The 14,655-nt window shown below is 43.4% G+C and overlaps 1 protein-coding gene across 1 annotated transcript in view; it reads right to left on the bottom strand.

Annotated features, from left to right (window-relative positions):
* The window catches only part of SYNJ2 (synaptojanin 2), a 745,535-nt gene extending 732,754 nt beyond the window's left edge, over window positions 1–12,781 (bottom strand). The window contains exon 1 of the mRNA XM_086927319.1: window positions 12,053–12,781. Within this exon, the coding sequence (XP_086783445.1) occupies window positions 12,053–12,176 (124 nt within the window). The 5' untranslated portion in view covers window positions 12,177–12,781. The remainder of the gene's footprint in view (window positions 1–12,052) is intronic.
* Between the last annotated feature and the right edge of the window lie 1,874 nt (window positions 12,782–14,655).

Below are 14,655 nucleotides of genomic sequence, written 5' to 3'. Positions count from 1 at the left end.
CTGTGGGGGACTAACATAACAGGGTGGTAAAGAAAGCCAGACCCCACATCTGGAGAGGAGAGGGGCTACTCTGTAGGAGAAACGTCAAGTCAGGGCCCAAATGACTGCAGACTTGCGCAGGGACGTTTTAAGCCTTGGGCAAAGTTTGCTCTGGCCCAGGGCCCCAGCCATTTAGGGGTCCCCTTGATAGAGTCAGCTCAGTTCGGCAAACAGTCTTGCCCTGATGGCCTTGAAAAATTCTTAAACAGATTGTTTTATGTACTGCCTCCTTTAATTTATTTTTAATGTGTGCGATGTTACAGAGTCTATTACAGACATTTTACAGAGAAATGTGTTTATATTCCATGTAACATCCATAAAAAAGTTTCTTTTAGATCAAAACAAGACCTCACATATGAGAATTGAGAGGGTCTCACTCAGAGATAATTTTCAGTAATATTAGTGAGCTGCAGCTGTGTTATAATCAGTGCTTGAAATGGAAAAATAGAAGTGCAGGTACTCTGTACAAGAGTACCTGCTTGTTTCTGAGAAGTGCCGGCACTCTTCAATTAAAAGTATAGTATTTCTCTTGAGAAGTGCCGGTACTCTCCCTCTCAAAATAAAAAAGTGCCAGTACTCCATACCAGACAGTACTGGCCCGTTTAAAGCACTGATTATAATATTGAAAACACAGTCACCATCCCTGAATATTATATGTAAACACATTTAGAATTTGGAGGAGGTTGCCTGTGCCATGTCAGTGACCTGAACAAAGAGGGCATGAAAGAGCTGGAAATGGATCATATATTCAAAGCTGGTACATACAGGGGTTCCCAAAATACGTTTGGCCTAGGGCTCCAAAATCCTTACGATATCCCTAGACGTGCGTGTCGAACTGTCTCTGGGAGAAAGATGCCCCAGGAGCAATGAGTGTCAGCAGCCCAGCAGAGCGAAAACAAATTCGAAGATTCACTGCACCATAAGGTGGTTGAATCTGTGCCAGACAGAACAAAAGACAGCGCCAGCGTGGGAGCCCAACCTTAATCCACCCCTGGTAAACCTGCCCTGCAGTCTAGCTGGACGACACAGTATTTGGGCGATACCAGTAAATCTTGTTTGACCGTCTTCTGAACTCCTTGGGCACCTGTAGCTTCCATTTCCGGGCCTGAGACGAACACCTGGATTTCTTCCTTGCACTCAAGCCCCTTGGTGGGCCTTTTATGGGTTGGGTCTGAATGGTATGACCTTGGAAGCTTTTTCAACCATCGCCCTTTGGCCTTTGGTTACAGGGTTATCCATGATTACAAGCTTTCTAGTGCAACTTACTTCAGACCCAGGATGCCTCTTTACCAGAGGGTGTCACTTCACTCAGTGGGTAAGTCTGGATTCCTGGGTGCAATTTTTTTCTGATGTACAGAATTATAAAGTTAAACTAAGAATTAAACTTTAGTAGTACACAGTTTCCAAGCTCCAATGGCAATCTGAAGTGAAATGTGTACCTTGGCTAACAGGGTCAATTAAAAAATAAAGGGTTATGTTAAATATAGGTCTCGCCTTATGGACCTTATACGTGTTTAGCCATGCAACATTTGATGTTGTTGCTGGATAACTAAACACTTATTAGGTCCTAAAGGCGAGACCTAATGGCTATGCCAATGCTTGTTTTCTTATGGCGGTAGATGTGGGGCAAAACAAATAACGGGTGGTGGGAGGTAGGAAACCACACAGACTATGGGAGGCTGGTGGTGGTATAAAAGCAATACGAACAACTGTGGGGCTGGGAGGAAAAGAAGCAATATGGGAAGAAGAATTCAAATAGTACCTAAAGCACAGTCAACAGTGGAAGGACAACAGGACACTAATAAAAGTAAATCAATCAGTACAATGTTGCTACTTCAAACTGGAAGTGACATCTGCAAGAGCTAGCCAAATAGGATGCAACCGATAGGAGTGATAATGAAGCCAATCTATGTTAAGTACTGGGTGGTCTCCAAGCCACTTACAGTACACATTACCCCTCACAGCGACACTGCACACACTGTCGAAAGGCGAGACGCAAAAAGGATAAAACAGGCAAAACATTCCTCAAAAGAAAAAAAAATTTGTGAACAAAATTAGAATTCATATTTATGACTGCAGCTTCCCTGCCCTTTGGTATATTTTGAAGGCCCTTTATGGGCCCCGGCAGTTCTGCTAGAATCGTGTAGCTATAACATTTGCATCCAAACAATGCACTGCGCGCTGACCAAAGATAGCAATGTTCATAGAGAAAGGCTTGTTTACAGAAGTCAACCTGCGATTCTTCAACGAGCAATTCATTTAAACGTGGGCTGGGAAAAAACACGAAACAAGTTCAGGATGATGTCTCATGTGCATCACTCTGTTCCATACTGTTTTGTAAATATTATCAAGCTCTCTAATTACAAGACAGATGATCACCATGTCCCCAGGCAGTGAATAGAGAGGTTGGTCAACAGTGACACACCCAGCTGGGTGTGTCTTGGCTGCTAATACCCTGTCATCTGATGATTCCTGGCATACTTCGAGCGACAGATCAAAATGATAAAATCATACTTTTAAAAAGACTGATAAATATACCAGGAATATATATATATATATATATATATATATATATATATATATGCTGACAGCAGCTCGCAGTCTGTTTGTTCGCCCCTTGCTATGCCTTTTTCCTAGACGTTAGGGAGATGAATGAATGTGAGATTTATAGAGCGCGTGGTTAACCCGAGTCGTCCCAGCGCTGTACCACTGGGGAACCCGTCCTGGCTTTCCCTGGGAGATGGTCCCTTTACTGGGCATCCCCAAGGTGCAGCCAGGCATCCCCGGTGGTGATGGGGCCGGAGTGGAGATTAAGCAAGCTATTGTCCAGAGTTGCAGCGTGGGACCCCATGGTTAGAGTGGCACAGAGGCGAGATTTATTGGGCCCGCTGACATTGGTCCTGCACCCGGCCGCGTCAGGAATTGAACCCTGGTCCCGGGCCGACCTCTGCCGCCTCTAACCGTTGAGCCACACTTCTCCATTATAGTAGAAACATTTGACTGGTCACTGTGGTAATCTCAATAAAATGCCACAGGCCAATTCTCTGACGGATTTTCCTACATGTGGACATCTCACATCAGCCAGAAGTTTTCACAGAACACAAAGAGCCTAGGGGAACAATCTCAAAAATATTGAGTCAGAAGAAATGTGGCAGCATTATGCAATGAATCACCTTGCCAAATACTTTGCATCTTGTGTTACAGAATTCTTACTAGCAAAGACTTAATAACACACACCTAGGACAAGCACAAAAACATTCACCCAGTAAGGAGATGTAGTTTTCGGATCTCAAAACAAGAGGTTGGTAACTAAAAGTAGACGTATCAAATCTACCAGCCGACCACACTAACTCACCACAAACATTCTTTGCAGCTGTGTGCTCGCGCTTTGAAAGTATATGTGCACGATGTTTGTAAACATGATCCCCACGCACTAGCATTACTGCAGTCAATCGGCGTCTTTCAAGAAAGTTAAAGGGCAGCTCTGTGCTCGCTCTATGAAAGTGTGTGTGCACAGTGTTTGTGTGTATATATATATATATATATATATATATATATATATAAATACATAAACAACAGGAGAGTTAGGGTTCCCAATGGGTCACACCTCAACCCCTCAGAATTAAATTACAACAACTAAAGAGTGACAATTAATGTGGAGCACATACTATGTGTGAAAGATTAAGAAATTAATTAGAAAACTCAAATTCAAGAATTCTCAAGAGAAAAGGGGGAGAGCAAAAAGACGAAAGAAAGAAGACAGAAGAATTTTTTCTTTTGAAGAAGGACCCTCACTCACCACCTAGTGGTGACATGCTTCATCATAGGGTCTCCACTGGGGAGACCTAATGTCCGCCCAGTGTGCTACAACGCCTGTGTTACAGCGGAGCTGGGTTTTTTGTTTTTTATGTGAAAAACAATAGTGGTGCTAGTGAAAGTGTATGTGAATTAAAAGAAACAGTGTGTGCCCGCTATAAACTTTAATAAAGGGCCAAACTGTTTCGTTAAAAATTAGTGGACAAAAATAGGAGTCTAAATAATTCAAAAAACTCCTTGTCCAGTGTAAAAGGTCAACATGTTTCTGCTCTTAGGAGTGAATTCCACTCAGCATTCTTCATGACCAAAGCGTGTGATTCCTCCGGTGGTATGCGTGTGCTAAGACGCACCCTATCGTGAGGATTGTGTTAAAAATGTTATAACTCACGGAATTACCGTGGGGGCTGCACCAGAAACTCACCAAGGCCCACAATCTGTAGGAGAGACAGACAGAACAATAGTAATACAGAATACAGATATCCTGGTTATCAATTAATCATTTTACACTGTCAGGTTCAACAGCAAACATGCACAAAATTCATCTGGTCTATACTCCCAGTTTTTCTTGTCAGTCCGCCCCCCCATGGCTATATATATTCTGTTCTCTCTCTGCTATAGAGAAAATGTGTAGACCTTTCCTATCAGGTTAAGAGGATCAAGGGTCATGATCCTCCACTTCGTAATGCGTGTAATTCGTTTTTTTAACAACACGCGCTCAGTCAATCGACTAAGTTAATCAACAACTCAGAGACTGTCGATATGTTTATATGCATGTATTTAAACCACCCGTAATTATTAGAGACACTTTGTCCCGAGTCCCTGGACGTATTTCGGCCAGTATCAATTGTTAAAAATGGAAGATACATAAATCTGTAATTTAAAACCTCACCGTAGCTTTAAAATTTTCGGGCTACATGGGCTAACGCAGCAGGGGTATTCTTCACGTCGCGCCTTAATTTAAAAAAATGGAAGTTACAATTACACCGTCTGGCAGTCGTTGTAGCATGGACAGCAATGTTGCAACATAGTGATCGTATCAGTAGAAGACCTTTCAAACTTACTTCTAGGGCGACAACTCCCCGCCGAGTACCTATGTGCAAGCACTTCCGCGGCCCGAATGAACAGTGAACGCTGGTGGTATTGGAAGTATATCCACCCCACTGCGGTCACATGTAGGGTCACGTGTGGTGCCGGAAGTTATACGAAATGTAATTCTCACTTGTGAGTGGAGCAATATGTTTCAAATCTTACATGCGTATACTTGCTGACAAAGAATAATTACATTGCCATTGTAAGACCGAAAAACAGTTTTTTTCAGCATAAGTTATAGAGCAACTCTGGAGACGAACTCCTCCTAGTCATTGCTGAACCTGCGACATATGACCACGCCCCATGGTAACGTCATAGCGAGATCCCCCCTTAGCAATCCAACCCCTAGCTGCAGTAATGCTTTATTGACAACCTAAGTCAACAGACAGGTTTTAAACAACCGCAACAGAGCAACATTTTAGAATATTATTATTGATTGTCTATAGATCAAAAACGTGCAGGAATGTCACATTTAGGATGGTGTCCAATCCTTTCAAATACCCAATATGCCGAGATGTAAACCGATTGGCGCATATGGTGGTTTTCCCTATGAGGAATTTTCATAAAATTACTAGTAATCAGGGAATTATTCGTGAAAGGGATTTGTTCATTACAACTCGCATAATGAGACCCTCTGTCTAAAAATCAACCAGAACTCAGTCGCAGTACTGAAAAATCTTAATTTCTCTGATGTATAAAAGTTAGGGGAATGTCAACAAATACTTGTATGCAAGTGTATAATAAAAGCCTGAGTTTCTATTGAGGTTGTACTTTTCTTCAAACTGAGTTTCATTCGAGAAAGTATAAGGATGACTCTTAAATTCTGTTCCTAATCAGAAGTGGGATCTCACCGTCTCATTACCGAACTCCAAGGAATATCGTCATTCATACCAGTAATATGACTCGACAGACGATATATCCACCTCTGTTCTTTTTCAAAGAGGCTTGCCTCATTACTGTCAGCCATGTGTTCAATAATTGTCCACCTCATGTCGTTGGGCGTGTGTTTGTGCCCCACAAAATGCGTTGTCAATTTAGTGGTGTTACGCTCTCAATGAATATTGCTGCGATGCTCGCAGATACGTAACTTTATACGTCTTGTGGTCATCCCTATGTATCTCAACCCGCAAGGACAGGTGATAAGATACACGACATTTGATGTATTGCAGTTGGTGTGATGTCGTTGCTGCCATTCCTTACCAGGTTCGAGATTCAACATTCTGGTACTGGTTGTCAAATGGCACACACTGCAACTCCCACAGGGAAAGTGGCCAATGATCGGGGTAGGTCCCATGCATTTAGGACTGTGATTTCTTTTGTTTTTTTAACCTTCTTAGGACGTGTATGGACAAGGGAGTCTTTTAAGCTTCTGGCTCTCCTATATGAGAAGAGAGGTCTCTCCCAATCATGCCTATTGCTCGTTAAGATGCTTCAATGCTTGTTAATGCATCTGCTCACGGTGTTAGATACTGCATTATATGTCGTCACACATGTTAGAGGGGGGTTCAACTTCATTTTCTTTGTCATAAGTCTCAAGCAGGGCATCCCTATGTTGGTTCCTTGCCCTCTTGAAACTTTTGTTCAATATCTTGTCAGGGTAGCCTCATTGTTTCAATTTTTCAGTTAGTCCAGATGCCTGTTCCTTAAAATCTGATATTTCACTGCAATTTCTCGTTATGCAGAGGTATTGTCCAAATGGAAGATTTTCCCTTAAAGGGCGTGGATGAAAACTCCCAATATGAAGAAGATTATTTTTGGCTGTTGGTTTATAGAATATTTTAGTTCGCAGTTGGTCTCCTGCTCTTGTAATAGTAACATCCAAAAAGACAATCTTGTCTGCTGAATGTTCATGGGTGAAACACAGATGCTGATCACAGGAATTAACCTATTCATAGAAAGTGAGCAAGATGTTCTCTGGACCTTTCCAAATCAAAAGAACATCGTCTATATATCGTTGCCACAGGACGATATTAGACGAAAAAGGGTTGTTCTGTGCCAAAATGAACTGTCGCTCGAAATGGTAGACATAAAGCCCCGCCACACTAGGGGCAAAAGTACTGCCCATAGATGTCCATGTGGCCTGGAGATATAGGTCACCCTCATATTCGAAAAAATATATTTTGAGCGCCAGGGTAGCACACTCAGTGTTTGTAAACATGATCCCCACGCACTAGCATTACTGCCGTCAATCGGCATCTTTCAATTAAGTTAAAGGGATCAATGTTATGTAGCCATTAATCAGCAGCTGCGATGGCACGAGCAAAAAACACAAACAAACAAAAATGTCACACACACAGCGTTTCCCTTGCGGGAGCGAGCAGGGTCTCCATCTGTTTGCAAGATAATTACAAGTAGATGTCGCCAAAGCTCGCTCCCGCAAGGGAAACGCCAACCCTGCACGCGTTGCAATTGAAAGCAATGCAAAGCAGGCACGTTTTTGGACAAAAAAGCGAATCGATTCCAAGAGGTATCCTCCTATGCAGAGCATGCGTGCTGCATAGGTGAAACCTAAAAGTATGTGTATACGCAAATTTGACTAGCTATACGTTCAATAAATTAATTAAGTTGAAAATAAAGAGAAGCGGCCTCAAGTGCTCCATTACGACGTGTATTCGAAGCAATGCCAATAATGGTATTTTGGTCAATTTAGTCCTGGCAGCTGCGGGTTTATGGAATTGCAAATAAAAATATGTTCCTATTATCCTGCACAACAGTACTAATGTTATCCTTATTGGATAAAATAATTGGATTAAAGGTCGAGTTTGACTTGGTAGTAATCTGATCAGCAAGTCAGGAGTGTAACGCAGGCCCCTGTAACCTCTGTGGTGCAGGATGCCTCTAAATCTTTACACCTGCGGTCGACCGATCCAGTTGGATTTGGCCGTTTTCAGTACTGCAGTAGCTCAGGATGGAGCTACAGACTTCAAGGAACTGCATTTTTAAGGTTATTCTTGCAGACTACAGATTTTGTTTATTGTATGTTGGACTTATCATTTTTGTCTTGTTTGCACAGATAAATATTGGTTATTTTTCTAAAACTGGTGTGGTGTCTTTTGTAGTGTTTTCACTGTATATGTGTGTTATGTGCAAATGCTTTACACATTTCCTCTGAGATAAGCCTGACTGCCAAGGCCAAGCTACCAAGGAGGTGAGCTGTGGTTATTTTAGAAAGGTATCCCCCTTATCCTGACTAGAAGGAAGGGTCCCCATTTGGACAAAGGTGCAAACCATTGCCATCTGGAGACCACCATCTCTAATACGCTGGGTGACAATAAACATCTGTTATTCAGCCCCTTGATACCCATGGGCAATACGTGTCCTTTACAAATACACATTTATGAAAAGGTGCCGATTACACACTCCTCTTTAAAAATACTCAACCAAATATTTATCAATCTAGCTCAATCAGTGCGTAAACCTAAAGAATTATTGCCTAGGATAATTCTAGTAATTCAAATGATGAGGGCAAGGTCACGAAAGTGATCTGGACAAGGTGTGCACCACTATAATGCAATGTTTTGGTACAGAATCAATCATTTTACTTCATACATTAAATGCAAATTCAAATCAGAACAAGATGTATTAATGTTGATTAATCTGTTCATCCAAAATTCATAACATCAGAAAACTCAATGATCCTAATGTGTAGGCGTATCACTTAGAAACAAGAACCAGTCCATTTCACGTGTCGAATGACCAATGCATTTTGGGACATTTTTGTCCCTTCGTCAGGTGCCTAAAGATGAAAGCATAAAAAAATGTCGAGCTCTGGCCCTCATCATTTGATTTATAAATACACATGTCATTTCCTACTGACTAATGTGGTAAAATAGCGCTGCTCCAGATTTCAACTTTTTAATACACCAATACAATGAGCCCTAAAGTGTGGCAGAAAACATTTCTAAATTAGCACTTTCAGATCTCCCATTATGTGATTACCCCGATTAGGCCCTCCGTCGGCTACTTTAGGCGCCTCTCAGCCCTGACCCGGGTTCCCTCACTCGAACACGTGTAATCCTTCGCTTCTAGGCGCATTTCGCAAGATGTTTTCTTTTGTCCCTGCTTATTGGCAGGAGACTAGCTGAAAGGGTTTGACCTGTTTTACACCAGCAGCGACATTTTAGTCCCCTTCAGCTCCCTTTTGTTCACAAATGAAATGTATCATGCTTCACCTATTCCCTGCTTAACCTGAGTGACTAAACAGTTAGCAGAAGATTAGTGAAAGGATACAATGCTTTCGCTTTTGAGAAAAAGGCGAGACGCGGTAACACTGTATCCCCCAAGGAGTCTGTGACAAACAATACATCAAACAAGGTGTTTTCATGGGAAATAATTTAACAGACAATTTGTTACGTTTTTACTCTGTCTATCAATATCCGAACTCAAAAGGAACAAGTCCATGGGTAAGGCAAGGAAGAGCAGCGAGGGAATAAAAACGGGGTGAGTATGTATATAACAATTATACATATTTTATTGACAGACACACATATAAAATAATTCCTAGAAGAAAACATATGCATAATACAAAAAAAACATTGAAATAAAATAGGTCTGTGTTCTCTTCAGAGGGTGATTTGGTTAATTCAAGCATTAGATAAATTCTATATATTCACAAAAATGTGAACTAAATATTAAAGCATTGTAAGGTATGAGTCAATTATTTTCTTACTGGGTCAGAAAACCGATCAGATTTACACTTCATAAATATTTATTTACATTTCACAATATTAGTGCAGTTATGCTGATCTTCAAAGAATACCACAAGGTTCAAGCATGCCCTGGGGCTAGATTAGACTCCAATGAGTTTAAGTGAGAGATGCTATAGGCAGGTGTGCATCAAATGTTATTTCTTTGAGAGTTAGGCTCAAGTGTGCAGCTGTGGATGGCAGCAGTCCAGTAACAATATCTCTGTGCACACTTGTGAAATGACCAGCCATTTACTTGATTAAATCACTGACGTACAACCTAGGTGTTTGTCTGAATATCACAAATGACATTACTGTTACTGCATGAACGATGAATGTTAATCTAGAATTCATCTCGCACGTACACACTGTAAAGTTATGATGGCAACATGTGAGGAACATAGCACAGATCATCACAGATCACTTGGTACCCCCCGCCCCTCCCCCCAATCACCCTGGCCTCTATTCTGTCTGCATGTCGGCCTGCTAGGGGAGAGGAGATGTGGCCTAAAGTTGACGTGGTCTGGTATTTAATTTTTAATTTCTGTCCATGTTCATTTCCGACTGTAAGAAACTCGAGCTGTAATCCCAGCGTCTACGGACCCAAACTGTGTGATGTTGAGCTTAGCACCATTATTGTTTCTGCACTAGTTACTCCAACTGCTAACAAAGGGAGCGCAGGCACCAAAGTTAAACCAGGATATAGAAAACCTTAGCCGTTCGTTTCAACTGGTTGTTCAAGGGGAGCGTTCATCTGCAGACAAAAAGTAGATGGTTGATCAGCCACTATCGATTCGTGTGTGATAATGAATTCAAATTTCACTGGTGTGCGTAAGATGTTTCACATGCTCCCTTAGTGAAGTCTAAACGTTACAATTACAAGTTTTTTTTTTACATGTGATGATGGTGAGACAACAGTAGCTTGAGTGTGAAGCAGCTTTCTCTACTCTGTATATAAAACAGTGATGCAGTAACACAACGTGGTTTGTTTTCCCAGATGTATTACAGCTACGCTAGCAGCCCTATAAAGGACCAGCCCTGGTGTATGTATCCTTACTATCTCCGCACAGCCAGCTGTTGGGGAGATGTTTTTACAATCAGTGTGTAACACAAACCGTTCCTAGGGGAGGCCCTGCCTCCTAAGCAGTGATTCATTGTGAAATACATTAATAATTAAATACCGAAGTTTCCAAATACCAACCTTGCATAGCCTTGATGCCACCTCATGCCTCTTTCTTTCGTCACTCTACACTTCCGGTCCCTTACAATCAATCTTGCAGTTCTTTTCACGACCTGGCTTGACAGCGCAGCTTTTCGCCAGACAATTATGAGAGCATCATTAGAGAGGGACTTTGCCTCCGCCCATATGTTATGTGCTACGAGTGAATGTTCTGATTGGGCAGGAGTTGTGTTGTTCCACAAAAAAAGTGCGTGTCCTCCATCTAGTTGTGGTTCTTTTGTATATTTTATACAGCTTACTAAACTTGAATCTCCAGGGGCACACACATGCCATTGGAATGTGTAGTAACTTGGTCCATGCTAAGATGCAACAGAATGCTATTAAAATGTCTTAGATAGCCAGATCATTTATGGGGGGTTTCCCCCTGGCAGTAAAGATGGGAGGAGCGCAGTCATTAACCTAATACCTAGATTTTGTCTTGTTTGTAATGCATCAAATTACCACCATATAACATTGCTTAAGAGCCAGAACGATTGGTATTACATCTGCTTGCTCATCCCTGTTTTCTTACTTTGTTGCTGTTTTCCTATCTTTCTCTGACTCGTTATTCTTTTCCACTCTTCTCTCTATTGCACCCAAGTGCCTCTTCAATACCTCCCAATGTCTGTGCACGTGCACAGTCACAAGCCACTGTAATGCAAGCCACGTCACTTTACAGCACACCTATATCTGCGCAGGACAGGCACGTGCTTGCTCTCGCCCCTCCAATGCATGTCCTGTATCTATTAATATGGGATACCACCTTCCTTTAAATGCCATGACCCTGCTTATGCTCCTGTGTGGCACCCCCACGTCAACCCCGCGACTGACACACGTATGCCCTTGACCTGCAACTGATGGTCGAATGTCTATTCGACCATCAGTTGAAGTTCAAGGGCATCTTCCAGATGCCTCAGTATGAAATGCTCATGCACCTGAATGATAAGCTGTCTCGCCTAACTACATGGCACGGGGAAACCCAGGCTTTCAGCTGTCAAACTAATGCATTCTGGGGGTTGTAGTTCTCAGCTGAATCTACTGAACCAATTGAACTGACACACCTGACAGGAATGACTCGAAGTCGCCGGGACTGGAAACACGGTGCCCTAACCACACGGGACTAGGTTCCAAAGCTAACCGGAATCCCACACTTCCCGTAAAAAGCCCACCGCTCCCAGAGCCCGGTGCAGGCGCATGTACTCACTGAGCTGCGCCAAGGTGCCGGACTCGAAGAGCAGGCAGTCCTGGCGGCTGCGGGACTCCAGCAGCACGCTGTGGCAGCCCGGCTCCGGCTTCACCCACACCTTCAGCCCCTTGCTGAGCGCCATGGCTCCCGCCTGCCTGCCCCGGCGCGGGGCTCAGGTGCGCGCCTCTTCCTCCTCCGGGGCTCCAGGTGGCTGCCTCCCTCAGCCCTGTTTACTTTCACCCGCCTGGGCGTTTCCGCGTCGGAGAGGAGGGGAGAGCGGGCTCCCTTCCCTCCACTGCCTGCTTTTTGATGGATTTATTCTACTCCCGGGGCTCTTCCTTCCAGTTACTGAGCACTCCGTGCACTCGACCCTTCCTTGGCCGCTCTGTGCCGGTGCATGATAGTCTGCTGCCCCCTGGTGGTACCAATGGAGAAGTGCAGTTAAGAAGCAGGTCTAGACAGGGAGGTTAAGCCACAGCCAAAAGGAAAGAGTCCAAACTCGGAAATAATCATAGTTTTTCTCCCAGCGTGGTGTCTCTACTTGCCGGCGCCTCTTCCTACAGTGAAGGGTTCACATTGTTCTCGGATAAAATAATGAACCGGTCGGTGGCTCCTAACACAAGGCACGCGCCGGGCATTGATATCCAATGGGAGTGGACAATTGTGAAAAGAACTATCGCGCCAACGTCAGTCCCGCCAGGCAGAGAACAAACACAACTGGATGGCTCGCATTCCTCACCGGTGACTGCGCGAGGCGGCGTCAACGCGGGCCGCGCGCTGCTGCAGCTGCTCCAAGAATCCCTATGACGCTGCAAGGGCTGGAAAATGATTATCAGAGCCATTCGTTGTTAACCCTAAAAGGCCTTTCTTATTGACCCAATTTGTGACCAAGTCGGAATAGGTGATTATAACTATTTCAGGGAAATATTTGGTTAATGCCAGTGGGGTGTATTGCTTTACCTTACATTCATTTCGGTGGCTTTGCGGATATAATAATAAAGTTGTATTTAATTTTTATTTCATTGTTGCATCAAACGTACAGGATTGAAGAGTGTGCCTTTAAATGTTCTCATGTATGACGGAAAGCATAATATAACAGGCATTTGCAACTTGTGGAAGTTTGAGTTCTTGGTTTTGTAAATTATTTTGTTTTCTATGTATGTTTAGTTGTTTTGAGTGGAGTGGATGTATGTTGTTTGTAGTGGCATTATGTGGTTTGAATTGGAAGTGTTAGTTTGGAATTGTGTGGTGTGTAGTGTATTTGTGTATTGTAAATATGTGTTATGATGAAGGGCCGGTTCCAGGATTTGCGGGGCCCTGGGCTAAAAGGGAATGTGCGAGGCCCCTCTAATTTAGATAAGTGGCCTCTTGCAAGGAGACCATTCATAGACACTGCGGGATGCCCATTGTCTAGCATTTTTGCGCCCCCATAGTTTTAACTTTTAGCCCACAAGCAATTCTCACACCTTCAGTCCAAAAGGTGTGAGCATTTCTTGTGGGCTAAAAGTTAAAACTGTGGGGGTGCTAAAATGCTGGCCAATGGACCTCCCGTAGTGTCTGCGAATGGGTCTCCTTGCAATTGGAACAAGAGGAAGCGTCTCCCTCCCCTAGGCCTCAAGACACCATCCCTGAGAGGCCTGTGGAGGGGGCCCCTCCCGTGGACCCTAATTGCAAGGCAACACCTTTCTTTCAAATGGATCGACAGGGAAACAACAGGACACACCACCAGTGCGGGGCCCCATGCTGGTGGGGTGAGTGCAAGGCCCTGGGCAGCTGCCCACACTTCCCATGCCTAGCGCCGGCCCTGGTATGATGAATAGATAGGGAGTGAGAGCTGTATATATTAGATATAAAGTAAGAATGAGAGGGATAGGTAGTTTGTGTATGAAGAGGTTTAAGGAAGGAAGAAAATGCGAGGACTTTGTGAGACAAAAGAACAAATTAGTGAACGAGAAAGAGGGAGTATGAGAAGAAGAGAGTGGGGTTGAGGTGATGTAAGTAATGAAGATGAGGTAAGTGAAAGGAATGTAGGAAGAGAAGGAGAGAGTAATAGTGGGGGCTGGATGACATGCGCGAGCGTAGCGAGTGAGCCCAGATCACTTATGGAGGGTTTGGGGGGTTCCCCCGCCAATAATTTAAAAAAAAAAGAGTGGGCAAATGGTGCATTTTCAAGCAAATTTGAGATAGCAGGAAGGTTAATGAAGAAGTTGTGAATCTGCAAACATGTGTCACCTTTTACTTAAAAGGGCCTGGGTTACTTCTAAAGGCAGCCGCAATAGACATTCTTAAATGAGCAACTTAAAGTCAACCAGCAGGGTTTAACCAGGTGAATAGAAGCATTAAAAAGTGCCAGATTTACAGTGTATGCTTCGTCTTCCTCCACTTCACATGCACAAGCAAACACCAGCACTAATCCTTCCTGAGAGTGACATGCACCACCCCTGCAATCATCTGAAAGAAGTGATAACAGCTGTTTGAGTCACACTTTCTTCCTGTACAGCTGAGCCATCGCAGCCTGATCTAGAAATGCACATCACACATCGCTTTCATCTGCCCGCCCGACAGGAAACCATTGGAACTGGACCGACTTTCTGAGGTGCAATCACTGAACAACTGCACAT

Source organism: Lissotriton vulgaris, chromosome 6 (assembly GCF_964263255.1).
Source record: "Lissotriton vulgaris chromosome 6, aLisVul1.2, whole genome shotgun sequence".
Taxonomy (NCBI): domain Eukaryota; kingdom Metazoa; phylum Chordata; class Amphibia; order Caudata; family Salamandridae; genus Lissotriton; species Lissotriton vulgaris.
This window is presented reverse-complemented; position numbering and strand designations above follow the sequence as displayed.